The sequence below is a fragment of the Oncorhynchus clarkii genome, chromosome 1, assembly GCF_045791955.1.
Source record: "Oncorhynchus clarkii lewisi isolate Uvic-CL-2024 chromosome 1, UVic_Ocla_1.0, whole genome shotgun sequence".
Taxonomy (NCBI): domain Eukaryota; kingdom Metazoa; phylum Chordata; class Actinopteri; order Salmoniformes; family Salmonidae; genus Oncorhynchus; species Oncorhynchus clarkii.
Window position 1 is genome coordinate 54,969,095 of NC_092147.1, and position 27,949 is coordinate 54,997,043.

At 41.8% G+C, this 27,949-nt stretch overlaps 1 protein-coding gene across 1 annotated transcript in view; it reads left to right on the forward strand.

Moving 5' to 3' along the window:
* The first annotated feature begins 200 nt into the window (after positions 1-200).
* Positions 201-27,949, forward strand: part of LOC139416603 (RPE-retinal G protein-coupled receptor-like) — a 46,295-nt gene continuing 18,546 nt past the window's right edge. The window contains exons 1-5 of the mRNA XM_071165472.1: positions 201-530; positions 6,918-7,074; positions 9,098-9,219; positions 21,368-21,521; positions 23,230-23,347. Coding sequence (XP_071021573.1) covers positions 452-530; positions 6,918-7,074; positions 9,098-9,219; positions 21,368-21,521; positions 23,230-23,347 — 630 coding nt within the window. The 5' untranslated portion in view covers positions 201-451. The remainder of the gene's footprint in view (positions 531-6,917; positions 7,075-9,097; positions 9,220-21,367; positions 21,522-23,229; positions 23,348-27,949) is intronic.

The window sequence follows — 27,949 nt, forward strand, 5'->3', positions numbered from 1 at the left end:
ATTAGCCTGCAATAAGCATTCATTAATGGATGTAGGTTATATGGCTAGGTGCTGTGCATCCTTTCAATGAGCTGGACACCTGTTGACTGTAGACCTGTAGTTTACATCAAACGTGTGCATTTGACATCACAGGCATCCTTCTCCAGACGGTGGTCGCACACAGACACAAAGGCTTGTTGTGTACAACTAATTCAGCGCTTTAGAGTAGCGGTGTGTAAATACGTGGTAGGGGGCAGCTGTTAGTGTTATGTTCAGTAAGACATTCTTATGCGGATTGGTGCAAGAGAGAGAGAGAGAGCTTTACATAATTACGTGCATGCTTTTTCACGTGAAATGCTCCGTTAGAAGCGAGTTCCGGTAGGTTAGAGGCACATCTTTAAGCAAGCGGACAGTAACGAGTAAGTAGGTCAGGGATATTTGCACTTTATTTGTATGAAAAATCGCATTCAAGATGGTGTCTTCCCACCCTTTACCGAATGGCTTCTCGGAAATTGATGTGTTCTCTTTAGGATCTTGTCTACTCGTTGAGGGTGAGTGTCACGTTTTCTGATGGAATTCTGTCATAAATGCGGTAACTACAGAATGCTATGTTAGATCTGATGCTCCTTGGTCAGGAGGTTATGCTCTTAAACCGTGCCGGCAGTGTTATGTGTCTTGATACAATATAGATGAAGTGCTGATGTTGGCCAGGAAATCACATGATATATCCTAGAATGTCACAACATTATTGTTTAGAAGCACTTAAAAAGAAACCGTGCCTGCTTTCATTTTTCAGGGAATTTGCGGCTTGGTTTTGCGCACTGTAGCCAAGTACCTCAACTCCGTGGATGAAGGATTTGAGCACAGACTGAAGTTGTTTTAAATTAGCCTCCTACTCCTTCCAGTCACTGCAGTGGATACTTAATCATGTAAATGATTAAACCCTTACATGCTGACCACACCAATGCGAGCTTTGCAAAAATAAATATACACACGTTATTCAATCATTGCACCCACACTGCTCGCGGGCCTACAAGCGTCTGAGTTTGCCAGGCGCAAAATAGAAGTTGCTTAAAAACTTATTTGTGATAGGTGGGACATTAGCATCCCGCCTGGCCAACATCAGGTGAAATTGCAGAGCGCGAAATTCAAATTAAATTACTATAAATATAAAACTTTCATAAAATCACAAGTGCAATACATCAAAATATAGCTTAACTTCTTCTTAATCCAGCCGATGTGTCAGATTTCAAAAAGGCTTTATGGCAAAAGCAAACCTTGTGATTATCTGAGGACAGCGTCCAGCACACAAATGCATAACAAATAATTTTCAATTAGGGAGTTGCGACACGAAAGTCAGAAATAGCCATATAATAAATGCCTTACCTTTGACAATCTTCTTCTGTTGGCACTCCAAAATGTCCCAGTTACATTACAAATGGTCCTTTTGTTCGATAAAGTCATTTTTTATATCCATAAAAACTCAGTTTAGCTGGCGCACTTCAGTCAATAATCAATAGTCAATTTCCCTCTTTCAAAATGCAAACAAAATTAATCCCAAACGGTACCAATAAATGTATCCAAACAAGTCAATCAACGTTTAAAATCAATCATTTGGTACCTTAATACGCAAATAAACAATACAATTTAAGACGGAGAATCGTTATTGTGTTTACCCGGAGATAAACAAAAAGAATGCGCTGACTCGGCCATGCGCTTGGAAACTACTGCCAAAATGGGAGCCACTTAGAAAAATTACAACTTCTCCCTCATTTTTCCAAAAACCAGCCTGAAACTCTTTTTAAAGACGGTTGACATGTAGTGGAAGCCCTAGGAACTGCAATCGGGGCTGATTTCGGCCTATTATAAAAGTGCCAGGCATTGAAATCAGTCGTATGCTGAATTAAAATAAATAAATAATGCTTTGTCCTCGGGCCATTTCTGTTCTGTTATACTCACAGACATTATTTTAACGGTTATAGAGACTTTAGAGTGTTTTCTATCCAAATCTACCAATATATGCATATCCTATATGCGCTTGTGCACAAATTGATTTTGTTCCCACACACCAAATGCGATCATGACAAGCAGGTTGGAATAGCAAAACAAACTCTCTACCAATTATATTAATTTGGGGACAGGTCAAAAAGCATTAAACATTCATGGCAATTTAGCTAGCTAGCTTGCAGTTGCTAGCTAATTTGTCGTATTTAGCTAACTTAATTTGTCATGGGATATAAAACATTGAGTTGTTATTTTACCTGAAATGCAGGTCCTCTACTCTGACAATTAATCCACACATAAAATGGTCAACCAAATAGTTTCTAGTCATCTCTCCTTCCAGTCTTTTTATAAAGTCCAAAGAAGAACAAAACTGGAAGGAGGAGAGATGACTAGAAATTATTTGGTTGACTGTTTTATATGTGGATTAATTGTTGGAGTAGAGGACCTTGTGCATTTCAGGTAAAATAACAACTCAACGTTTATGTCCCAGGCCAAATTAGCTAGCAACAGCAAGTTAGCTAAATAGAACAAATAAGCTAGCTAGCTAAATTTCCATAAATGTTTAATGCTTTTAAACCTGTACCCAAGTTAATATAATTGGTAGAGAGTATGTTTTGATATTTCAACGTGCGTGTCGTGATCGCATTTGGTGTGGGGGGACAAAATCAATTTGCGCACGCCTGGTTTCGGTATGGTGTTACTGTGTACCTATGTTTGTCCTCTGTTGTTGCCATACTTTTTAATCAAACATTATCCAAATGTGACTTGTTTCAGGAAAGATGGCTTATGTCACTGCAACACAGCAGAGGCAATTGAAAGTAAACCTTTTTTTTTCTTTTATCAAAATGTGTTTTTCTCACATGGAACTGCCTTCATTCTCAGAACAAGAATAGGCTGACGAGTTTCAGAAGAAAGTTATTTGTTTCTGGCCATTTGGAGCCTGTAATCAAACCCACAAATGCTGATGCTCCAGATACACAACTAGTCTAAAGAAGGCCCGCTTTCTTGCTTCTCTAATCCGAACAGTTTTCAGCTGTGCTAACATAATTGCAAATAGGTTTTCTAATGACCAATTAGCCTTTTAAAATGATAAACTTGGATTAGCTAACACAACGTGCCATTGGAACACAGTAGTGATGGTTGCTGATAATGTGCCTGTGTATGCGTATGTAGATATTCCATTAAAAAGCTGCTGTTTCCAGCTACAATAGTCATTTATAACATTAACAATGTCTACACTGTATTTCTGATCAATTTTATGTTATTTAAAACTTTTTTTGCTTTTCTTTCAAAAACAAGGACATTTCTAAGTTAACCCAAACTTTTGAATGGTAGTGTACATTTTCAGATATATGTTTCTAATTTTATTTTATTTTGTCACACTCACAACCGTGAACAATATTTTGTAATTATATTCCCATTCATTTGTAAATAATGATCTTGTTGTGAGTTTATTTTCCTGTAATAGTGAATACAAATAAGCTAAAGTGAAGACGTTGTCAGCTATATGATCATTGTTTGAACTGGCTAGCCAGCTAATTTAACGTTAGCTAGTAAGCTAACAAGCTAGAAACATACAAAAACATTGTTTAGAAAAGTTGCTTTTAGTTGCCTGGTTTGCTAGATTGATATATACTAAATTCATTTCTAAAAGGATGGGTTTATTGGTGTAAAATTACACCAGCTATGCTATTTTGGACCATCAGGCTGCTGATGTCATGCAGCCTGTAGTTTTTGTGTTAATACTTTTTAATAACGAAAATGTCAAGTTTAATGTCGGACAACAATAGAATGTTCATGATGTTATTGCGACAACCATCTACAGACATTGTCGATAGACGTAGTATAAACCAGCCTTTAGTCTTAAAATCTTTGGTTGTTTAGTACACTATTGTTCTCACTCTGTTTAGCACGTGGCCTCACATGTGAATCCTTAAAGAGATGGGTGGGGCTAAGACTTAAGAGGATGTGAACGATGCTGAATGAGTGTAGACAAAGAATAGCTCTCCAGTAGGTGTACCAAAACATTCAAGGGCCATTTTCTCAAAATTGTATCAACTTTCAAAACAGAATTACTTTCCCATTGTTCCTCAACTCTAGTGTATGATATACCATTTGCTAGCACTGAGTCCCTACCAATGTTCCCACTAAGCTGCGTGTGTGCATGGTCGTGCACCTCCTCTAGGACTGCCTCGCTGAAGAAATGCCAGACCTTGCAGAGAAGCAAGAGATTGAACTTCATGAGTTTGCACTATATAGATCAATATTTTTTCCGTGATCGAATCAACGTTATATATCAGACCAAAACAAATCTAACTTTGCGAGATTGAGTGTGATTTTGTTCGGGGCAGAGCTAGAGCACAACAGAGTACAATTCTATTGGAGGTGGTAGCCCATGAGCGGTGTTTCAATCACCCACGAATGAATGTGCTTTTCAGATCAGTTCAGAGCGCAGAGCCGCCCGAGCGTGTGCACATTTTTTGAAATTCTTTGCTAGTTAGCAAGTTATTAGCCCAGTCATAGATAAGTATAGGTCAGCAATGGGGAGTTACGGCTGCCTACAAGAGCACAAATCGTGTAGGCTAAATTTCAAGCTCATTGAAAAGCCAGTCAGGTAAAAAGCTTAGTCTTAGTTAAAGGGCCAGTGTTGTATTTTGAGACAGTCTTGCATATGTAAATAAGCCAATAGGCAGAGGGGTAACCTACATCGTCTAATTCTCTGTATGGTAATAATTACTTTTATTTTGTAAAGAGGTTTCTTGCATCATATAATGCAATTTACAGTCACCTATTTGGCTCATGGTGTTACAGACCAAGTAAAACATTTTTTGTATGTAAAAATGTTTTTAAAAGTCTCATGAAATGAACACCTCATAAAGCCTATCTCCTAGAAATCAAAAGCTATTTCCAAGTGGAAATGTTATTGGAATTACTCCATTGGTTTTGTTAGTAGGTCTACATTATGCTCAAATAGCCACAATAGTCCATTGGCTACTGCCTAAAACTGTAACAGTACAGCCTCAGTGTTCACTGTAAAAAAAAAAACATTAGAGGGAACATGGACTTTTATCCAATGCACAGTACCAGTCAAAAGTTGACATTCAAGGGTTGTTCTTTATTTGTACTATTTTCTACATTGTAGAATAATACAGAAGACAATCACAACTATGAAATAACACATATGAAATCATGTAGGATAAAAAAAAGGATAAAAAGTGTTAAACAAATAAAAATATATTTTATTTATTTCAATGTAGCCACCCTTTGCCTTGATGACAGCTTTGCACACTCTTGGCATTCTCTCAACCAGCTTCATCTGGAATGCTTTTCCAACAGTCTTGAAGGAGTTCCGACATATGCTGAGCAGAGCACCTGTTGGCTGCTTTTCCTTCATTCTGGGGTCCAAATCATCCCAAACCATCTCAATTGGGTTGTGGTCGGGTGATTGTAGAGGCCAGTTCATCTGATGAAGCACTCCATCACTCTCCTTCTTGGTCAAATAGCCCTTACACAGCCTGGAGGTGTGTTGGGTCATTGTCCTGTTGAAAAACAAATGACAGTCCCACTAAGCCCAAACCAAATGGGATGGTGTATCACTGCAGAATGCTGTGGCAGCCATGCTGGTTAAGTGTGCCTTGAATTCTAAATTAATCACAGACGGTGTCACCAGCAAAGCGCCATCACACCTCCTCCTTCATGCTTCACGGTGGGAACCACACATGCAGAGATTATCCGTTCACCTACTCTTCGTCTCACAAAGACATCGTGGTTGGAACCAATAATCTCAAATTTGGACTCATCCGAACAAGGATAGATTTCTCCCGGTCTAATGTCCATTGCTTGTGTTTCTTGGCCCAGGCAAGTCTTTTCTTCTTATTGGTGTCCTTTAGTAGTGGTTTCTTTGCAGCAATTGGACCATGAAGGCCTGATTCATGCAGTCTCCTCTGAACAGTTGATGTTGAGGTGTGTCTGTTACTTGAACTCTGAAGCATTTATTTGTGCTGCAATTTCTGAGGCTGGTAACCCTAATGAACTTATCCTCTGCAGCAGAATGAACTATGGGTCTTCCATTCCTGTGGCGGTCCTCATGAGAGCCAGTTTCATCATAGCACTTGATGGTTTTTGCGACTGCACTTGAAGAAATGTTCCCGTATTGACTGACCTTCATGTTTTAAAATAATGGACTGTTGTTTCAAAGGCTTAGGCTTATTTGAGCTGTTCTTGCAATAATATGGACTTGGTATTTTACCAAATAGGGCCATCTTCTGTATACCACCTCTACTCTGTCACAACACAACTGATTGCCATAAATTAACTTTTAACCAGGCACACCTGTTAATTGAAATGTATTCCAGGTGACTACCTCATGAAGCTGGTTGAGAGAATGCCAAGAGTGTGCAAAGCTGTCATCAGGACAAAGGGTGGCTATTTGAATCGCAAGTAGAAAATATATTTAGATTTGTTTAACACTTTTGGTGTTATTTCATAGTTGTGATGTCTACACTATTTTTCTACAATGTAGAAAATAGTAAAAATAAAGAAAAACCCCTGAATGAGTAGGTGTGTCCAAACTTTTGACTCGTACTATATGAAACACAATTTCAAAAATTGCTACAGAAGACCTAATCGAGCCGGTAGTTCACAAATACAACTGCCGACTGTTTCCTCATTGCTGTTGCTCTAAGATGGCAACTCAGCACAAATCCACATGTGCCAATTGAATCTCAACAAGGAAACAGTTGATGGTTGTATTTGATTAAGATTTTATTAAAACGTATGGATTTCAGCAAACAAAGGCACGCTACAGAGGACAAACTTAAGGGTTTAAGTATTAAAAGTCTGCTCTCAACTCCGTGGGTGAAATCATTTTGGAGTACTTTGCTATGCGCACTGCCGCTGTGTTTATAGCCTTTTCTGATATATGTTCCCTAAAGGTCTTCTGGGATTCTTCCTGAATGCTGTGACAGTCGCTGCTTTCATAAAAATAAGAGAACTGAGAACCCCCAGCAATTTCCTAGTCTTTAGCTTGGCGTTGGCTGATATGGGCATCTCCGCGAATGCAACCATTGCCGCTTTCTCCAGCTTTCTGAGGTGAGTGACGTAGAATAACCTACTAATCCTTTCCATCACCTAATTTACTTTCTACTCACACTGACTCATTGTTGCAACGTTTTCCACTGTGAAATACCATGAATTGAATGGAATATGGAATATTATATACCAGGGTTCTCCAACTGGGGAGGCAGGGTAGCCTAGTGGTTAGAGCATTGGACTAGTAACTGGAAGGTTGCAAGTTCAAATCCCTGCGCTGACAAGGTACAAATCTGTCGTTCTGCCCCTGAACAGGCAGTTAACCCACTGCTCCTAGGCCGTCATTGAAAATAAGAATTTGTTCTTAACTGACTTGCCTAGTTAAATAAAGGTAAAATAAAAACTGGCCCACAGGACAAATTTGGCTCACAAGTGGTTTTATTTTGCCCCCCCACGTTGTTTTAATTCAATCAATCAATCACATTTATTTATAAAGCTCTTCTTACACCAGCTGATGTCACAAATTGCTGTACAGAAACCCAGCCTAAAACCCCAAAACAGCAAGCAATGCAGGTGTAGAAGCACGGTGGCTAGGAAAAGCTCCCTAGAAAGGCCAGAACCTAGGAAGAAACCTAGAGAGGAACCAGGCTATGAGGGGTGGCCAGTCCACTTCTGGCTGTGCCGGGTGGAGATTGTAACAGAACATGGCCAAGATATTCAAATGTTCATAGATGACCAGCAGGGTCAAATAATAATAATCACAGTGGTTGTCGAGGGTTCATCGGGTCAGCACCTCAGGAGTAAATGTCAGTTGGCTTTTCATAGCCGATCATTCAGGGTATCTCTACTGCTCCTGCTGTCTCTAGAGAGTTGAAACAGCAGGCCTAGAACAGGTAGCACGTCCGGTGAACAGGTCAGGGTTCCATAGCCGCAGGCAGAACAGTTGAAACTGGAGCAGCAGGAGGGCCAGGTGGACTGGGGACGGCAAGAAGTCATTAGGCCGGGTAGTCCTGAGGCATGGTCCTAGGGCTCAGGTCCTCTGAGAGAGAGAAAGAGAGAAAAAGAGAGAGAGAGAGAATTTCAGGGAGCATACTTACATTCACACAGGACACCAGATAAGGCAGAAGAAATACTCCAGATATAACAGACTGACCCAAGCCCCCCGACACATAAACTACTGCAGCATAAATACTGGAGGCTGAGACAGGAGGGGTCGGGAGACACTTTGGCCCGTCCGACAATACCCCTGGACAGGGCCAAACAGTCAGGATATTACCCCACCCACTTTGCCAAAGCACAGCCCCCACACCACTAGAGTTAATTGTTGGACATAGACTTAAAAACACCAGGAATTTAACTCCAAGTGATTTTTATTTAAGAAATCTGTTCCCAAGTAAGCCCACGCATAATAGAGAGACACTTGATCATTTACAAATGTAAGCAAGGTTTGAAATTGTTATGTTTTAGTCAAAATATATCTGTTTTGGCTTCTTGCGGTCAATTTGCAGTCTACAAAGTATTTGAATTATGTTCTGGCCCCCCGACTATCCGCTCAATAAAAACTTGGCCCGCGGCTGAATCTAGTTGATGATCCCTGTTCTATACTATTCCTACAATAGTCTATAGTGGAGCAACGCAAAGGAGGTTGTCGCTCTCTCTCGCGCTCTCTGTCATATTCCAGTCAATTGGTTCATCAATATCTCTGCATAGTGTTAGTGTAGTAGATCGATAAGGCCGGGGCAAAGACCAACAGGGTTTAGGGCATACAGTACATGTAACAGACCTCCCGGGGACTGTGCTGTGTGAAGGCGGAGGATTTAGAACTTTGTAATCAGGGGGAGGAACGATGACGTTGCCGTCTAGGTGATTTAGGATGAAAACAGGCACCGGATTCACTTCACATTCAAAATGGTTATTAATGGAATTAATTAATCAGAAACAAGACCCTACAGTCTAGTTCTATGCTCTACCAGTAACCATTGGTTGTTGAGCATTGTAAAAGTCATTCACAACCAGCTGACAAATAGACTATGTTAAGGCCTAATGTATTGTCTTTCCTCCTCTTTACTATGTCCTTCTCCAGGTACTGGCCCTATGGCTCTGATGGCTGCCAGACTCATGGCTTCCAGGGTTTCGTGACAGCTCTCGCCAGCATCCACTTCATTGCTGCCATCGCATGGGACAGATACCACCAGTACTGCACAAGTAAGTGGAATGAGTTTCATAGGTCTCTTAAATCTCATACATATCCACATACACTCATCCCCAACAACAAATGCACACTAGATAGGACCATTTTATTTAAGGAGGCAAGTCAGTTAAGAACAAATTCTTATTTATAATAACAGCCTACCCCGGCCAAAGCCAGACGAAGCTGGGCCAATTGTGCGCCACCCTATGGGACTCCCAATCACGGCCGGATGTGATACAGCCTGGATTCGAACCAGTGCCTCTTGCACTGAGATGCCATGCCTTAGACTGCTGCGCCACTCAGGAGCACATAAACTAGTCTTTGGGTGCAGCTGTTCTTTTGGCCTCACAGCATCCCAAGAGGCCATCTGGCCTTCCGCCTAGGAGTCTATTAATCTGTTAGGTTGTCACTCATATGCATGGCTTTAATGACCTCTCACGAATACATAATCTGCAGATTACACTAACACTGACACACTTTCTATTGTGTGTCATGATTCTGTCAAACTATATATCATAGAGCAATAAGAGAGATACAGTACCACAACAACCAGAAGTAACCAGACTTCTGACAGAGAGAGCTACATTATGTGGCCAGGTCCAGATTGAAATAGGCCCTGGGGCTTTTACATTTTTTTGCCTACTTGCCTAGAATGAAATAGTCATCATTTAGGCAAATAATACAACTCAATCACTGTTTGCAAAAAATACTTCAATGTATGGCTGAGCGCATATAGTATAGAGTAGGCATAGGCTATATCAGATACTACACTTTATATCAATCAAATTGATTTATAAAGCCATTTTTTACATCAGCAGATGTCACAAAGTGCTATACAGAAACCCAGCCTAAAACCCCAAACAGCAAGTAATGCAGATGTAGAAGCATGGTGACTAGGAAAAACTCCCTAGTAAGAAGCCTAGAGAGGAACCAGGTTCTGATGGGTGGCCAGTTCTCTTCAGGCTGTACCAAGTGGAGAATATGAGTACATGGCCATTTACGGCCAGATTGTTCTTCAAGATGTTCAAACGTTCATAGCAGGGTCTTACAAGCTAAAATTAAAGCAGGAAGCACCAGTCACTAGATCAATAAAGTGGTCTGATGAAGCAGATGCTAAGCTACAGGACTGTTTTGCTAGCAGAGACTGGAATATGTTCCGGAATACCTCCGATGGCATTGAGGAGAACACCATATCAGTCATTGGCTTCATCAATAATTTCATCGATAACATCGTCCCCACAGTAATCGTACGTACATACCCCAACCAAAAGCCGTGGATTACAGACAGCATCTGCACTGAGCTTAAAGCCTGGGCTGCTGCTTTCATGGAGTGGGACTCTAACCCGGAAGCATATAAGAAATCCCGCTATGGCCTCTGACGAACTATCACCAGGCAATGCATCAATACAGGACTAAGATCGAATCGACCTACACTGGCTCTGATGCTCATCGGATGTGTCAGGGCTTGCAAACCAGACTACAAGGGAAAGCACAGCCGAGAGCTGCCCAGTGACACGAGTCTACCAGACGAGCTAAACTACTTCTATGTTCGCTTCGAGGCAAAAACACTGAAACATGCATAAGAGCACCAGCTGTTCCGGACGACTGTGTGATCACGCTGTCCGCAGCCAATGTGAGCCAACCTTTAAACAGGTCAGCATTCACAAGGCTGCAGGGCCAGACGACTTACCGGGACGTGTACTGCGAGCATGCGCTGACCAACTGGGAAGTGTTTTCACTGACATTTTCAACCTCTCCCTCTCCGAGTCTGTAATACCAACATGTTTTAAGCACACCAACATAGTACCTGTCTCTAAGAATACTAAGGTAACCTTGCTAAATAACTACCGATCCGTAGCACTCACGTCTGTAGCCATGAAGTGCCTTGAAAGGCTGGTCATGGCTCACATCAACACCATCATCTCAGAAACCCTAGACCCACTCCAATTTACATACCACCCTGCAATCTCCATTGCACTCCACACTGCCCTTTCCCACCTGGACAAAATGAACACTTATGTGAGAATGCTTTTCATTGACTACAGCTCAGCGTTCAACACCATAGTGCATAACCAATTAGCTAAGGACCCTGGGATTTAACACCTCCCTCTGCAACTGGATCCTGGACTGCCTGACGGGCCAACCCCAGGTGGTGAGGGTAGGTAACAACACATCTGCCACACTGACCCTCAACACAGGGCCCCTCAGGGGTGCGTGCTCAGTCCTCCTGTACTCCCTGTTCACTCATGACTGCACGACCAGTTACGACTCCAACACCATCATTAAGTTTGCAGATGATACAACAGTGGTAGGCCTGTTCACCGACAACGTCGAGACAGCCTATAGGGAGGACGTCAGAGACCTGGTCGTGTGGTGCCAGAACAACAACCTCTCCCTCAACGTGATCAAGACAAAGTAGATGATTGTGGATTACAGGAAAAAGAGGCCCGAGCACACCCCCATTCTCATCGACGGGGCTGCAGTGGAGCAGATTGAGAGCTTTAAGTTCCTTGGTGTCCACATCACCAACAAACTAACATGGTCCAAGAACACCAAGACAGTCATGAAGAGGGCACGACAAAACCTATTTGCCATCAGGAGACTGAAAATATTTGGCATGGGTCCTCAGATCCTCGAAAGGTTCTACAGCTGCACCATCGAGAGCATCCTGGGTGTTTTACATCACTGACTGTTATGGCAACTGCTCGGCATCCAAGGCACTACAGAGGGTAGCGCGAACCGCCCAGTACATCACTGGGGCCAAGCTTCCTGCCATTCAGGACCTCTATAACAGGCGGTGTCAAAAAAAGGCCCTAAAAATTGTCAAAGACTCCAGCCACCCTTGTCATAAACTGTTCTCTCTGCAATCGCACGTCCAAGAGGATTTCTAAACAGCTTCTACCCCCAAGCCATAAGACTCCTGAACTTCTAGTCAAATAGTCAAAAGTTTACATTAGCCTAATACATTTAAACTGAGTTTTTCCTGACATTTAATCCTAGTATAAATTCCCTGTCTTAGGTCAGTTAGGATCAGCACTTTATTTTAAGAATGTGTAATGTCAGAATAATAGTAGAGAGAATGATTTATTTGAGCTTTTATTTATTTTATCACATTCCCAGTAGGTCAGAAGTTTACATACACTCAATTAGCATTTGGTAGCATTGCCTTCAAATTGTTTAACTTGGGTCAAACGTTTTGTGTAGCCTTCCACAAACTTCCCACAATAAATTGGGTGAATTTTGGCCCATTCCTCCTGACAGAGCTGGTGTAACTGAGTCAGGTTTGTAGGCCTCCTTGCTTGCACACGCTTTTTCAGTTCTGCCCACATATTTTCTATAGGATTGAGGTCAGGGCTTTGTGATGGCCACTCCAATACCTTGACTTTGTTGTCCTTAAGCCATTTTGCCGCAACTTTGGAAGTATGCTTGGGGTCATTGTCCATTTGGAAGACCCATTTGCGACCAAGCTTTAACTTCTTGACTGATGTCTTGAGATGTTGCTTCAATATATCCACATAATATTCCTTCATAATGCCATCTATTTTGTGAAGTGCACCAGTCCCTACTGCAGCAAAGCACCCCCAGAACATGATGCTGCGTGTTTCACGGTTGGGATGGTGTTCTTTGGCTTGCAAGCCTCCCCCTTTTTCCTCCAAACATAACGATGGTCATTATGGCCAAACAGTTCTATTTTTGTTTCATCAGACCAGAGGACATTTCTCCAAAAAGTACAATCTTTGTCCTCATGTGCATTTGCAATCCGTAATCTGGCTTTTTTTATGGCGGTTTTGGAGCAATGGCTTCGTCCTTGCTGAGCGGCCTTTCAGGTTATGTTGATATAGGAGTTGTTTTACTGTGGTTATAGATACTTTTGTACCTGTTTCCTCCAGCATCTTCACAAGGTCCTTTGCTGTTGTTCTGGGATTGATTTGCACTTTTTGCACCAAAAATACGTTAATCTCGAAGGAGACAGAACGCGTCTCCTTCCTGAGCGGTATGACTTGCGTACTATTGTTTGTACAGATGAACGTGGTACCTTCAGGCGTTTGGAAATTGCTCGCAAGGATGAACCAGACTTGTGGAGGTCTACACATTTTTTTGGCTGATCTTGGCTGATTTCTTTTGATTTTCTCACGATGTCAAGCAAAGAAGCACTGAGTTTGAAGTTGGGCCTTAAAATACATCCACAGGTACACCTCAAATTGACTCAAATGATTAGCCTATCAGAAGATTCCAAAGCAATTACATACTTTTCTGGAATTTTCCAAGTTGTTTAAAGGCACAGTCAACTTAGTGTATGTAAACGTCTGACCCACTGGAATTGTGATAGAGTGAATTATAAGTGAAATAATATGCCTGTAAACAATTGTGGAAACATTACTTGTGTTTTGCACACAGTAGATCTCCTAACCAGCTTTCCAAAACTGTTGTTTGTTAATAACTTCTTAAGGTATAGCGGGCAGCATTTTCACTTTTGGATAAATAGCTTGGCAATTTAAACTTCCTGCTACTCATGCCAAGAATATAAGATATGCCTTGTATTAGTAGATTTGGATAGAAAACACTCGGAAGTTTCTAAAACTGTTTGAATCATGTCTGTGAGTATAACATAACTTATGTAGCAGGCAACCGTTCAGGACTAACCGTTAAGATTTTTTATTTTTTTAGGTCTCTGTCTGTTCACTGAGGTCTCATTGGCAAACGATATTTCTTAGGAACTTGTTTTCAGTTCCTACCGCTTCCACTGGATGTCACCAGTCTTTGGAATTTGGTTGAGGTTATTCATTTGAGGTTATTCATTTGTGCAATGAAGAAGTAGGGCCAACTAGGAACTGCGTAACACTGTTGAGAGTTGCGCAAGACTTGTTGTCTTCCTGTATTGAACACAGATAGACCCGTCTACAATTTGATAGATTATTAACGTTTAAAAATACCTAAAGTTGCATTACAAAAGTAGTTTGAAATATTTTGGCAAAGTTTATAGGCAACTTTTGATATATTTTGCAGTGACGTTGCACATTTTGGAAGCTGTTTTTTCTGGATCAAATGCGCTTCATAAATGGACATTTTGGATATATATGGACAGAATTAATCGAACAAAAGGACCAATTGTGATGTTTATGGGACATATTGGAGTGCCAACAAAAGAAGCTCGTCAAAGGTAATGCATGTTTTATATTTTATTTCAGCGTTTTGTGTAGCGCCTGCAGGGTGCTAGCTCCTTTGTTCACTGCTGGGGTGTAGACGGTGCAGGCTATCAGATAATAGCTTCTTATGCTTTCGCCAAAAAGTATTTTTTTTTTTAATCTGACATGTTGGCTGGATTCACAACAAGTGTAGCTTTAATTGAGTATCTTACATGTGTGATTTAATGAAAGTTTGAATTTTAAAGCATTTTATTTGAATCTGTCGCTCTGCATTTCCCCTGGCAATTGGCCGGTTGAGACATTTGCGTCCCGCCTATCCTTAAGAGGTTTTAAGAGGTTTTTTAAAGTAATGATGGACTGTCATTTCTCTTTGCTTATTTGAGATTGCCATAATATGGACTTGGCTTTTACACAACTGATTGACTCAAATGCTTAAGAAGGAAAGTGTCACATCTACTCCTGCCAAAACCCCTACTGGTCATCCGGTGTCTGCTTGACCTGCAGCCATTTCCCCAGTACACTCTCTCTCTCTCCCTCCCTTTCTGTTTGTGTGTGATTGTGGGCTTGAGTCAGAGCAGATCCCTATCAGCTGCAACTCGTTCCATTATCAAGACCTCTACAAATATTCAGTTCGGCCACTTCCACTCTGCCAGATCGTATTCTCTGCTCAGTCAGTTTATGCTTCTAGCCATTATTATTATTCAAGATCCAGTTACCTTGCTGTACCTGTTTCCCTGCTTGACGCTGTTTATCCTCTCACTGCAGTTTTGCTGCTCTGACTTTGGCTCCTGTCTCCTGTTCCACATCTCACCACCCTGCTACCCAGTTCTGGACTCACCACCGGACCTGTCCCAACCCAGCACACTCCAACTTCAGCCTCCACATCTGGTTTCCTACAACTCATCCAAGCTTCCCCGGATCTGCAATCCATATCTCCCTGTGTTACAATAAATACCTTTGTTCATTCATTTCTGTTTCCTCGTCTGAGTCTGCGCTTGGGTTCCCCTGTCCTGCTCCGCTTAACAGTACGATGTGGCCAAGATATGAAGCCAGCAGACTTGGATACTCTCCACCAAATGCTCATTGGTCAAGGCGCCCTGCTCAGTCAACATGACCAAGCTCTTATAAACCCTTCTGGAGACTATCAATAAGTTTTCATAGAACCTGTCTGTCCTACAGAGTCAAACCTTCACCCAACGCTCACAACCTGTCCCAAGTCCCTCCTCTCCGCCCGGGAGTTGTTTGTTCAACTCCAGAACGCTACGATGGTAATCTCAGGACCTGCAGAGCCTTTTTGGTACAATGTTCACTAGTATTTGAGCCACAGCCCTACGCTTCTGCTAATGAACAGGCCATGATTTTTTTGATTGGTTGCCTCTGTGGAGCAGCGCTTTCCTGGGCCACTGCTGTGTGGGAGAGACAGTCACCCATTTGCTTCTCCTATAGAAGATTCACAGAGGAGATGAGGAAAGTTTTCAACCACCCGGTTTGCGGATAGGACGCTGCTAAACGACTCCTGTCCCTGTCAGGATTTGGCCAGGATTGTTCAGGTTTTGGTCACTAGATGCCCCATTGTGCTTTTTTGACCCTTTTGTTTTTCCCTTGTTCTAGTTATTAGTTGCACCTGTGCCTCATTTCCCTTGAATGTATTTAAACCCTTAGTGTTCCTCAGTTCTTTGCTCTGTGTTTGTATGTTAGCACCCAGCCCCAGCCATGCTGTGAACTTTTGTTTCTCTAGTTGGATTTTCTTGAGGTACTCTGGTTTTGTTCTTGTTTATTTTTTATTATACTTTTGAGGTTTGTTTTTTCCCTGCTGTTCTTACCACTGTGAATTTTCCTTGTGTCTTGGAGGATATACGTTTTTTCTCTTGGAATTACTTTTGACGTTGTGGATTTATATTTTTGCCTGAAGATCTTTTCCTTTTTTCTTTATTAAATCACTGTCTCTAGTACTGCTGTGTCTGCCTCATCTTCTGGGTTCTGCCGACTATTAGTGGCTCAGTTTACTAAGTGACTTTTTCTCACACCGGAGACCCGAGTTTGTAACCGGGTCCTGACAGAAACACAGAGCCAACAAAATGAACCCAGAGGCAGCCAGTTATATTAAACATTCATGAAAATACAAGTGTCTCACATGTATCGAAAGCCTAGAATCTTGCAAATCCAACTGCGTTGTCAGATTTAAAAAAGTATTTACTGCGAAAGAATGCAATGCGATTATCTGAGCATAGAGCCCCATAATTTTTTAAAACCAGCACAGGGGTAACAATCACAAACTGCATTAAAATAAATTGTTTACCTTTGACGATCTTCGTCTGTTTGCAATTCCAATGCTCATTGTTACACAATGAATTATCTTTTGTTTGATAAAATCCGTTCTTATAGCGTAACACGAAACATTTTGTGAACCGCTTGTGTAGTGAGTTCTGTCTCATTCCATTTTCGACGACACATTCCAGGTAAATCACTCACACAAAACGTGACTTTTCCAGTCATGTTTGGTTTCACTGCAATCAACTGGTTTGTTTGTAACACAATCAAACCTGATGGGCCATTTCGTCCATCGCCCATCGTATTGACTGAAAGAAACCGATTTGAAGACAACAAGTAATGACATCATTGTGCACCAATGATTTGCCCGCTGTTTCGTTGATTGACTGTCTTTTAACCCAATGACCACTGATCGTCTTGAAATCTAGCTGGGTAGATAGCCAATGAGCTGAGCTAAACGACAATACGCCATTTTTATGTGTTGCAAGACCAACCATTGTAGTAAGCTCCAGCGTAAAGAGAGTCATGCGCTATTGAATTTTCATACCGGAAGAAGCTACGCATATTACGCACTGCATTGTTTGGTGAATGCACAGATTCAGCTGTTTATATATCAATCATTATGGCGACTAAGTCAGGGAAAGCTAAATCTAAGTCTAGATATACAGATGTACAGTGCCTTGCGAAAGTATTCGCCCCCCTTGAACTTTGCGACCTTTTGCCACATTTCAGGCTTCAGACATAAAGATATAAAACTGTATTTTTTTGTGAAGAATCAACAACAAGTGGGACACAATCATGAAGTGGAACGACATTTATTGGATATTTCAAACTTTTTTAACAAATCAAAAACTGAAAAATTGGGCGTGCAAAATTATTCAGCCCCTTTACTTTCAGTGCAGCAAACTCTCTCCAGAAGTTCAGTGAGGATCTCTGAATGATCCAATGTTGACCTAAATGACTAATGATGAGAAATACAATCCACCTGTGTGTAATCAAGTCTCCGTATAAATGCACCTGCACTGTGATAGTCTCAGAGGTCCGTTAAAAGCGCAGAGAGCATCATGAAGAACAAGGAACACACCAGGCAGGTCCGAGATACTGTTGTGAAGAAGTTTAAAGCCGGATTTGGATACAAAAAGATTTCCCAAGCTTTAAACATCCCAAGGAGCACTGTGCAAGCGATACTATTGAAATGGAAGGAGTATCAGACCACTGCAAATCTACCAAGACCTGGCCGTCCCTCTAAACTTTCAGCTCATACAATAGGAGACAGATCAGAGATGCAGCCAAGAGGCCCATGATCACTCTGGATGAACTGCAGAGATCTACAGCTGAGGTGGGAGACTCTGTCCATAGGACAACAATCAGTCGTATATTGCACAAATCTGGCCTTTATGGAAGAGTGGCAAGAAGAAAGCCATTTCTTAAAGATATCCATAAAAAGTGTTGTTTAAAGTTTGCCACAAGCCACCTGGGAGACACACCAAACATGTGGAAGAAGGTGCTCTGGTCAGATGAAACCAAAATTGAACTTTTTGGCAACAATGCAAAACGTTATGTTTGGCGTAAAAGCAACACAGCTCATCACCCTGAACACACCATCCCCACTGTCAAACATGGTGGTGGCAGCATCATGGTTTGGGCCTGCTTTTCTTCAGCAGGGACAGGGAAGATGGTTAAAATTGATGGGAAGATGGATGGAGCCAAATACAGGACCATTCTGGAAGAAAACCTGATGGAGTCTGCAAAAGACCTGAGACTGGGACGGAGATTTGTCTTCCAACAAGACAATGATCCAAAACATAAAGCAAAATCTACAATGGAATGGTTCAAAAATAAACATATCCAGGTGTTAGAATGGCCAAGTCAAAGTCCAGACCTGAATCCAATCGAGAATCTGTGGAAAGAACTGAAAACTGCTGTTCACAAATGCTCTCCATCCAACCTCACTGAGCTCGAGCTGTTTTGCAAGGAGGAATGGGAAAAAATGTCAGTCTCTCGATGTGCAAAACTGATAGAGACATACCCCAAGCATCTTACAGCTGTAATCGCAGCAAAAGGTGGCGCTACAAAGTATTAACTTAAGGGGGCTGAATAATTTTGCACGCCCAATTTTTCAGTTTTTGATTTGTTAAAAAAGTTTGAAATATCCAATAAATGTCGTTCCACTTCATGATTGTGTCCCACTTGTTGTTGATTCTTCACAAAAAAATACAGTTTTATATCTTTATGTTTGAAGCCTGAAATGTGGCAAAAGGTCTCAAAGTTCAAGGAGGCCGAATACTTTCGCAAGGCACTGTACAAACAACTTTAGAATAAATTGATTGGGAAGGTGAGACAGAGATTGTTGTAGGACGCTTCATTTAGCGATTGTGGAGTAATATTTTTTGAATGGGAGAGGACATCTTTATGGACTGGTAAGTTCTTATCATGCTAATGTCCTTGTTTGAAATTAATAATATAAAATATTATTTGTGATTTTTGTATTTATTTTAGAAGAAATATATAAACATTTAATGTCATGAAATGTGAGATGTGTGTGTCTGCCGCCCCACCCCAACCCACATGAAATAGCCTATTTGAGGCTGTTGAGGAGAGGGTAGGACCACATCAATGGCCAAAGTGAAATGGAGACAGTAGATACAGCTGGTCTGTTGTAATATAATAAAGACAGTAATATAATAAGACAGTAGATCTAGCTGGTCTGTCATAATATAATAGAGACAGTAGATCTAGCTGAAATGTCATAACATAAAAGAGACCGTAGATCTAGCAGGTACTAATAATATAATAATATATTCAACCTTCAACTCTCTATATATATCTGTTTATTATACCTGTTGATACAGGGCTCATATGTGAAACTATTCTAACTGAACATTTTCTTTCACAGTGACACTGACTACGAATGGGAGTCTTATCCGGTGTCCTGTGTGAATGTAAGTATGCTCTCTCTAATTCTCTCTTTCTCTCTCTCGGAGGACCTGAGCCCTAGGACCATGCGTCAGGACTACCTGGAATGATGACTCCTTGCTGTCCCCAGTCCACCTGACCTTGCCGCTGTTCCAGTTTCAACTGTTCTGCCTGCGTCTATGGAACCCTAAACTGTTCATTTTTACTCTTGAGGTGCTGTCCTGTTGCACCCTCTACAACCGATGTGATCTCCACCCGGCACAGCCAGAAGAGGACTGGCCACCCCTCATAGCCTGGTTCCTCTCTAGGTTTCTTCCTAGGTTTTTGCCTCTCTAGGGAGTTTTTCTAGGGGTGTGTTAGAATACCATTTTGGCATTTTGTATATAGTTATTTGTTTCAAAATGTATACCTTCACCAATTTGGCCACTTGGGTACATTTGGGCTACTTGTGTGGGACACCTGGGTGACTTCATGATAAATGTCATGTAGCACACTCATTTTGGAAGTTATCATTCTGAAACTTTGCACAAGTACTGTTGCCGTCTTATATTTTTCACTGAAATTGTCCCCATCATCCTATCTGAATGTTTGTTTTATCTTGTTCATTTTAAAGATGTTGATACAAAAAGAAAAAGCAAACGTATGTTTTTTTTCATTGTTTTATCTAAACAATATCTATTGTGTTTTATTCTCCTACATTACAATCACATTTACACAAACTTCAGAGTGTTTTCTTTCAAATGGTACCAAGAATATGCATATCCTTGGTTCTGTGCCTGAGCTACAGGCTGTTAGATTTGGGTATGTCTTCAGGTGGAAATTGCACAAAGTAGGGGGGGAGCTGCAAGAGGTTTTAAGGTCCTGGAGTGGCCTAGCCAGTCTCCAGACCTTAATCCCATAGAAAATCTGTGGAGGGAGCTGAAGGTTCGACATTCCAAACGTTAGCCTTGAAACCTTAATGACTTGGAGAAGATCTGCAAAGAGGAGTGGGACAAAATCCCTCATGAGATGTGTGCAAACCTGGTGGCCAACTACAAGAAACGTCTGACCTCTGTGATTGCCAACAAGGGTTTTGCCACCAAGTACTAAGTCATGTTTTGCAGAGGGTTCAAATACTTATTTCCCTCATTAAAATGAAAATAAATCTTTAACATTTTTGACATGCGCTTTTCTGGATTTTTTTGTTGTTATTCTGTCTCTCACTGTTCAAATAAACCTACCATTAAAATTATAGACTGATAATTTCTTTGTCAGTGGGCAAACGTACAAAATCAGCCGGGGATCAAATACTTTTTTCCCTCACTGTAGGTGTTCCTTTTGTCCAGGAGGGAAAGGGCAGTGTGGAGTGCAATAGAGATTGCATCATCTGTGGATCTGTTTGGCGGGAGGCAAATTGGAGTGGGTCCTAGGGTTTCTGGGATAATGGTGTTGATATGAGCCATTTACCAACCTTTCAAAGCACTTCATGGCTACGGACGTGAGTACCACGGGTCTGTAGTCATTTAGGCAGGTTGCCTTTGTGTTCTTGGGGACAGGGACTATGATGGTCTGCTTGAAGCATGTTGGTATTACAGATTACATACATGTAAAATGTGACATGACATTTGTTTATTTTATGAATGTGTTGTATATCTGTCTGGTCCTGGAAAGCAATGGGGGTGAGGGGATATTTCATATTTACATTGGAATGGTGGAGAGTAACGGTGTGAGTTTATTTCTCAGGGCACAGTACACACCTTTACTCTCTCTCCATTCCAATGGAAAATATACATTATTGAAATAGAATCTATTCTAATCATTGTATTTCTATGGTTGTGCTTCTCATCAGGGACAAAGCTACAGTGGAGCAGTGCCATCACTCTGACTATCTTCATCTGGCTGTTCACCACCTTCTGGTCCGCCATGCCCCTCATCGGCTGGGGAGAGTATGACTACGAACCCCTCAGAACCTGCTGTACTCTGGACTACAGCAAAGGAGACAGGTAACGAACATACCCACATACCTGCACACGCACATGAACTACAGCATGGGAGACAGATAACACACACACATCTTCACAAATGGCAAAACGACAGATTGATGGGCAGACAGACATATGCGCGTATACACACACACAAATGCACAAAAACATGGCCTACAACAAGGGAGACAGGTCATACTCACATACAAATCAGAAATACATTACTGTTCATTAAATTTGGGGTCACTTAGAAATGTCCTTGTTTTTGAAAGAAAAACACATTTTCTGTCCATTAAAATAACATCAAATTGATCAGAAATACAGTGTAGACATTGTTAATGTTGTAAATGACTATTGTAGCTGGAAACGGCTGATTTTGTTATGGAATATCTACACAGGCACATGCTCCAGCAGGTATATCTCACTGGTCACCCCCAAAGCCAATTCTTCCTTCCAGTTCTCTGCTGCCAATGACTGGAACGAACTGCAAAAATCTTTGAAGCTGGAGACTCTTACCTCCCTCACTAGCTTTAAGCACCAGCTGTCAGAGCATCTCACAGATCACTGCATAGATCATCTGTAAATAGCCCATCCAATCTACCTCATCCCATACTGTGTTCATTTATTTATTTTGCTCCTTTGCACCCCAATTTCTCAACTTGCACATTCATCTTCTGCACATCCTACCATTCCAGTGTTTAATTGCTGTATTGTAATTACTTTGCCACCATGGCCTATTCATTGCCTTTACCTCTCTTATCCTACCTCATTTGCAGATGCTGTATATAGATTTTTCTACTGTATTATTGATTGTATGTTTGTTTATTCCATGTGTAACACTGTGTTGTTGTATGTGTCGAACTGCTTTGCTTTATCTTGGCCAAGTCGCAGTTGCAAGTGAGAACTTGTTCTCAACTAGCCTACCTGGTTAAATAAAGGTTAAATAAAAAATAAAATAAATAAATAGGCGTACAGAGGCCCATTATCAGCAACCATCACTCCTGTGTTCCAATGGAACGTTGTGTTAGCTAATCCAAGTTTATCATTTTAAAAGGCTAATTGATCATTCAAAAGCCCTTTAGCAATTATGTTAGCACAGATGAAAACTGTTGTTCTGCTTAAAGAAGCAATACAACTGTCCTTCTTTAGGCTAGTTGAGTATCTGGAGCATCAGCATTTGTGGGTTTGATTACAGGCTCAAAATGGCCAGAATCAAATACCTTTCTTCTGAAACTCGTCAGACTATTCTTGTTCTGGGAAATGAAGGCTATTACATGCGAGAACTTGCCAAGAAACTGAAGATCTCGTACAACGCTGTGTACTACTCCCTTCACAGAACAGTGCAAACTGTCTTTAACCAGAATAGAAAGAGGAGTGGGAGGCCCCGGTGCACAACTGAGAAAGAGGACAAATACATTAGAGTGTTTTGTTTGAGAAACAGACACCTCACAAGTCCCCAACTGGCAGCTTCATTAAATAGTACCCACAAAACACCAGTCTCAACGTCAACAGTGAAGAGGCAACCACGGGATGCTGGCCTTCTAGGCAGAGTTCCTCTGTCCAGTGTCTGTGTTCTTTTGCCATCTTAATTTTTAAATGTTTTATTGGCCAGTCTGAGATATGGCTTTTTCTTTGCAACTCTGCCAAGTATTGTCTCTTTCTGTAGTGTTTTTGGCTCCCCAAATGCACTTATTTCATAACATCCTCTGTTCTTTCTTCTCCTAAACAGGAACTATGTGTCCTACCTCATCCCCATGGCCATTTTCAACATGGCCGTCCAGACTTTTGTTGTCATTACCTCCTACAAGTCCATCGGCCAGAAATTCAAGAAGACCGGAAACCCCAGGGTAAGAAGTGTTAACTCGAAATAACACAACGACAAGGTTCCAGTTTAACAACGTTTGCTAAACCGTATTAGCACACGACATGGTTGCCATTTGCACTCAGGCCAGGTTCATCAACAACGAGACTGCTGCTCAGGCCCACTAATAACAGAGTGATAGCCTGTAATAACAGAAAAATAGGGATACTTAAAACTTAACATCCTCCCACTTTTCTTTAAAGGCAAATAAAACATCAACAACATAATTAAATGTCCAAGTATTATTCAAGTCCCCCATTACAAATGGGTTGTGTGACAAAGTTTTTATTTGTATTCCTCATTCTGCCACTTTCCATTACTGAGAGCCTGTAGGAGCACAAGACCGGATGCTCCCTTGTTAGTCTGACAGTCAGCAAACTGTTCCTTTGTGGTCGACCACCAAATCTTATGGATTCTCTGTGCTTGAATAAGTTCTTTGATGCTGCTAATCTCAAGATTAAGTATTTTCTGTGACAGACTTGGTTGACTTCACAGCATCAACTAAGGAGTAGTTGTCAGTGACACAAACTACAGGTAGAATGTGCCGTTTTGTCTCACCATTTCCATCCACAAGAGAAAGTGTTTCTCCACAAGTGTGCTTCGGACAACCCTTCTGATCCTTTTGACTGCCAACAGATAGGTGAGAATCTTCCTCCTTCACCCATTAATACGATTAGATGTCCACCTTGAGTGCCTCCACTTGAAAGGTTCCCTAAGGAAGCATCACTGAAGACAATTCGTTTCAGAGTCATCTTTTCCAACATGCTGAAACTTTAGTCACTTGTTGTGATTTCAGTTTGCGAACAACTTTGTTTGCCTCATGAATGGCTTGTACAGTTGCGTGTTTTGTGTTGGATGCCGAGTTGCAGCCATCGAACATTACATCAGGTCTGCTCTGTCTAGCAACCCATAGAATTTAACCTATATTTGACCTCAATTGATCAGCTTCAATTCCACGGAGAGGGGAATTCCTTTGTACGGCTCTTGAAGAATCCGTGTGGATAGGTTGAAGATTCTTGATTTCGCTCTCCTGTTGCATCAGTATTGTTCCATCAAATGTAATAAACTCTATGCCAACGTAAAAAAAAAATGATCATGCTCCTCACGGCCGACCTGGAAAACAGCTTTGAGGTGTGGAATCCCAGTTGTAGCAAAGGTCTGTGAGCCATCCCAGATGAAGTCATCAACGTGACAGGCAAGTACTCCAGTCACATTGCAGTCTTGATCAAGCCAATAGAAGACTGCAGGATCCACTTTTAACATGTTTCCACCTGTACTCAACATTGTTGCCTTGACTTTGTTGTACCAGTAGAGTGATGCATCTGCCAGGCCATACACACACCTTTTTTAGTTTCCACAGTGTTCCTTCGCTCTTAGCTTCAGGCAGAGGTCAGATGTGAATGTCCCTTTACAGCTCTATTCCCTGCAAAAATACAGATATGATGTCTATGGAATGAAGATGGCAGATCACTGTCATCAGCAATCTGAGTGACTGAGGCACATGTCGGTGAGTCTTTTGCGAGTCCTTTAGCAGCCAGCTCCTCAAAACCTCTAGGCACTAGGCGTGCTTTTGTCACTATTCCAGTTAAGGATTCTTTAAGGGTACACACCCACCTTGTTGAGACACATTTTTGGGCAATGTCTTTGACTTCCTCAAACACTAAATTTTTCCTCCAATTACTGAACTCATCTAGCTTAGCTGAGTCAAATGACACGTCCTTTGTTTCAAGTACATCATCATTTTGAATGTCATTCTGTTTTTCTTGATTTTCCTTTGGTTCAATTCTGAGAATATCAGCAAGTGACAAGACAGCTGACCCTGTTGTACCAGAAAGTGTAGTTGGTTCAGAGTACTGCAAGTTGTACCAGTTCTGGTGTTTTCCTTTGGCTTTTCCTGCTCGCCCATTGACGATTGCTGCATGTAGAATACCACTTATTTAACAGTTTGTCCAGTTTTCAGATTGGAACAACCATGTTGTCTTAACACATGTGACTGTTGTTGAATATTTTCCTCATTTGAACGCTCAACAGTATTACCTGTGGCGTGGTTGAAGGTGTTTTCTCCATTTCCTATGTCAGTTTCAGTGTCCATATCATTTGATGACATCTGGTAGGTTTGTGTCTGTTAATGTGTCCTTTTTGTCATTTTCATAAGGAGGCTGATTCTCAGCAACAGCCCCTCTATCTTATTGATCATTTACTTTCCGCAATCTTGAGTGATTGCACCCTGACAATGGTGCCTCCGTGATTCACAAATATCACCACACCATCTTGGCCAATGAACACTCCCGGTCTTTTCCACTCTTGACAGTCAACTCATTTGTAGTATGCTTTGTTTCCAGTCTCGTACTTCTCATCGGTGGGTCGAAGCTGTTTATGCAGAGCCTTGCAAATTCTCTCTGAACACTCTGCTTCAATGAACGCTTTTCTCGCTGCATGTAGTGCTGAAAGGTGCTGTCGCACCCATGCACTCACACTGGTCTCTTCTAGTGCTGGTGGCTTGTCAACCAGTACAGAGGGAAGATTAGGGTTCTGCCCGAACACTAGTTGGTATGGGCTGTAGCCATGAACATTGTGCATTGAGTTTTTTGCCATCAAAGCCCAATCTAGGGCTGTTTTCCAGTCACATCCATTGTCTTGCTTCACTTTCAGCATAATCTCTGGGAGTGATTGATTATGTCTCTCCAGAAGTCCATTGCTCCATGGACTGTATGCAGCAGTTGTCTTTACTTCCGTGTTTAATTTCTCTGCCATTTTTCTTATTTCATTATTATTCAATTCTCCTCCATTGTCACTGTACAATTTCTGGGGCAGGCCATGCACACTTATCCAGGAATTAATGAATTGCTTGACGATTTCACTTAGTTTCTTTGTATTCACAATGCTTCCAGCACTGACGTGTGGGAAGTTGTCGATTATGTGAAGGTACCACACACTTGGTCCTAGCTCATGTAGATCTACAGCCACTGTTTCATTGTACTTGGAAGCCAGTTGCAAACCAACAGCTGGTCTTGGCTTAGGTTTGCTGTATTTCTGACATGTCTCACAACTGTTAACTATCTGCTGTAGAATGGAAATACTCTCATCATCATTATTCCCTGAACTGCTGAGTCATTTCTGAAGTCTGTCAACTATAGCATGTCCAAACTGTTTGTGAAGCTTTAACAATACTTTGTGTTTTTCCTTTGTGTTCTTGTTATCTGTGGCTGTCATAATCTCCATGTGCTCTGTGTCTGTCAGAATCACATTTTTACATGGACTCTGTGTGATGTCTTTGTCTAAAATGTTTACACAATAGTATCAAATCAAAGTTTATTTGTCACGTGCGCCGAATACAACAGGTAGACCTTACAGTGAAATGCTTACAGGCTCTAACCAATAATGCGGAGGAAAAAAGTATGTGTGTGTGTGTGTGTGTGTGTCCTAGACTTGGCACTCCGGTACCGCTTGCCATGCAGTAGTAGAGAGAACAGTCTATGACTGGGGTGGCTGGAGTCTTTGACAATTTTCAGGGCCTTCCTCTGACACCACTGGCAGGCAACTTTGCCCCAGTGATGTACTGGCCATACACACTACCCTCTGAAGTGCTTGCAGTCGGAGGTCGAGCATTTGCCGTACCAGGCAGTGATGCAACCGGTCAGGATGCTCTCAATGTTGCAGCTGTAGAACCTTTTGAGGATCTCAGGATCCATGCGAATTCTTTGTAGTTTCCTGAGGGGGAATAGGCTCTCTTCACGACTGTCTTGGTGTGTTTGGACCATTCTAGTTTGTTGTTGATGTGGACATCAAGGAACCTGCTCCACTACAGCCCCGTTGATGAGAATGGGGACGTGCTCGGTGCTCCTTTTCCTGTAGTCCACAATCATCTCCTTAGTCTTGGTTACGTTGAGGGATAGGTTGTTATTCTGGCACCACCCGGCCAGGTCTCTGACCTCCTCCCTATAGGCTGTCTCGTCATTGTTGGTGATCAGGCCTACCACTGTTGTGTCATCAGCAAACTTAATGATGGTGTTGGTGTCGTGCCTGGCCATGCAGTCATGGGTGAACAGGGAGTACAGGAGAGGACTGAGCACGCACCCCTGGGGAGCTCCAGTGTTGAGGATCAGTGTGGCAGATGTGTTGCTACCTACACTCACTACCTGGGGGCGGCCCGTCAGGAAGTCCAGGATCCAGTTGCAGAGGGAGGTGTTTAGTCCCAGGTTCCTTAGCTTAGTGATGAGCTTTGAGGGTACTATGGTGTTGAACGCTGAGCTGTAGTCAATGAATAGCATTCTCACATAGGTGTTCCTTTTGTCCAGGTGGGAAAGGGCAGTGTGGAGTGAAATAGAGATTGCATCATCTGTGGATCTGTCTGGGCGGTATGCAAATTGGAGTGGGTCTATGGTTTCTGGGATAATGGGATAATGGTGTTGATGTGAGCCTTCATTTCAAAGCACTTCATTGCCACGGACGTGAGTACCACGGGTCTGTAGTCATTTAGACAGGTTGCCTTTGTGTTCTTGGGGACAGGGACTATGATGGTCTGCTTGAAGCATGTTGGTATTACAGACTCATTCAGGGACATGTTGATAATGTCAGTGATGACACC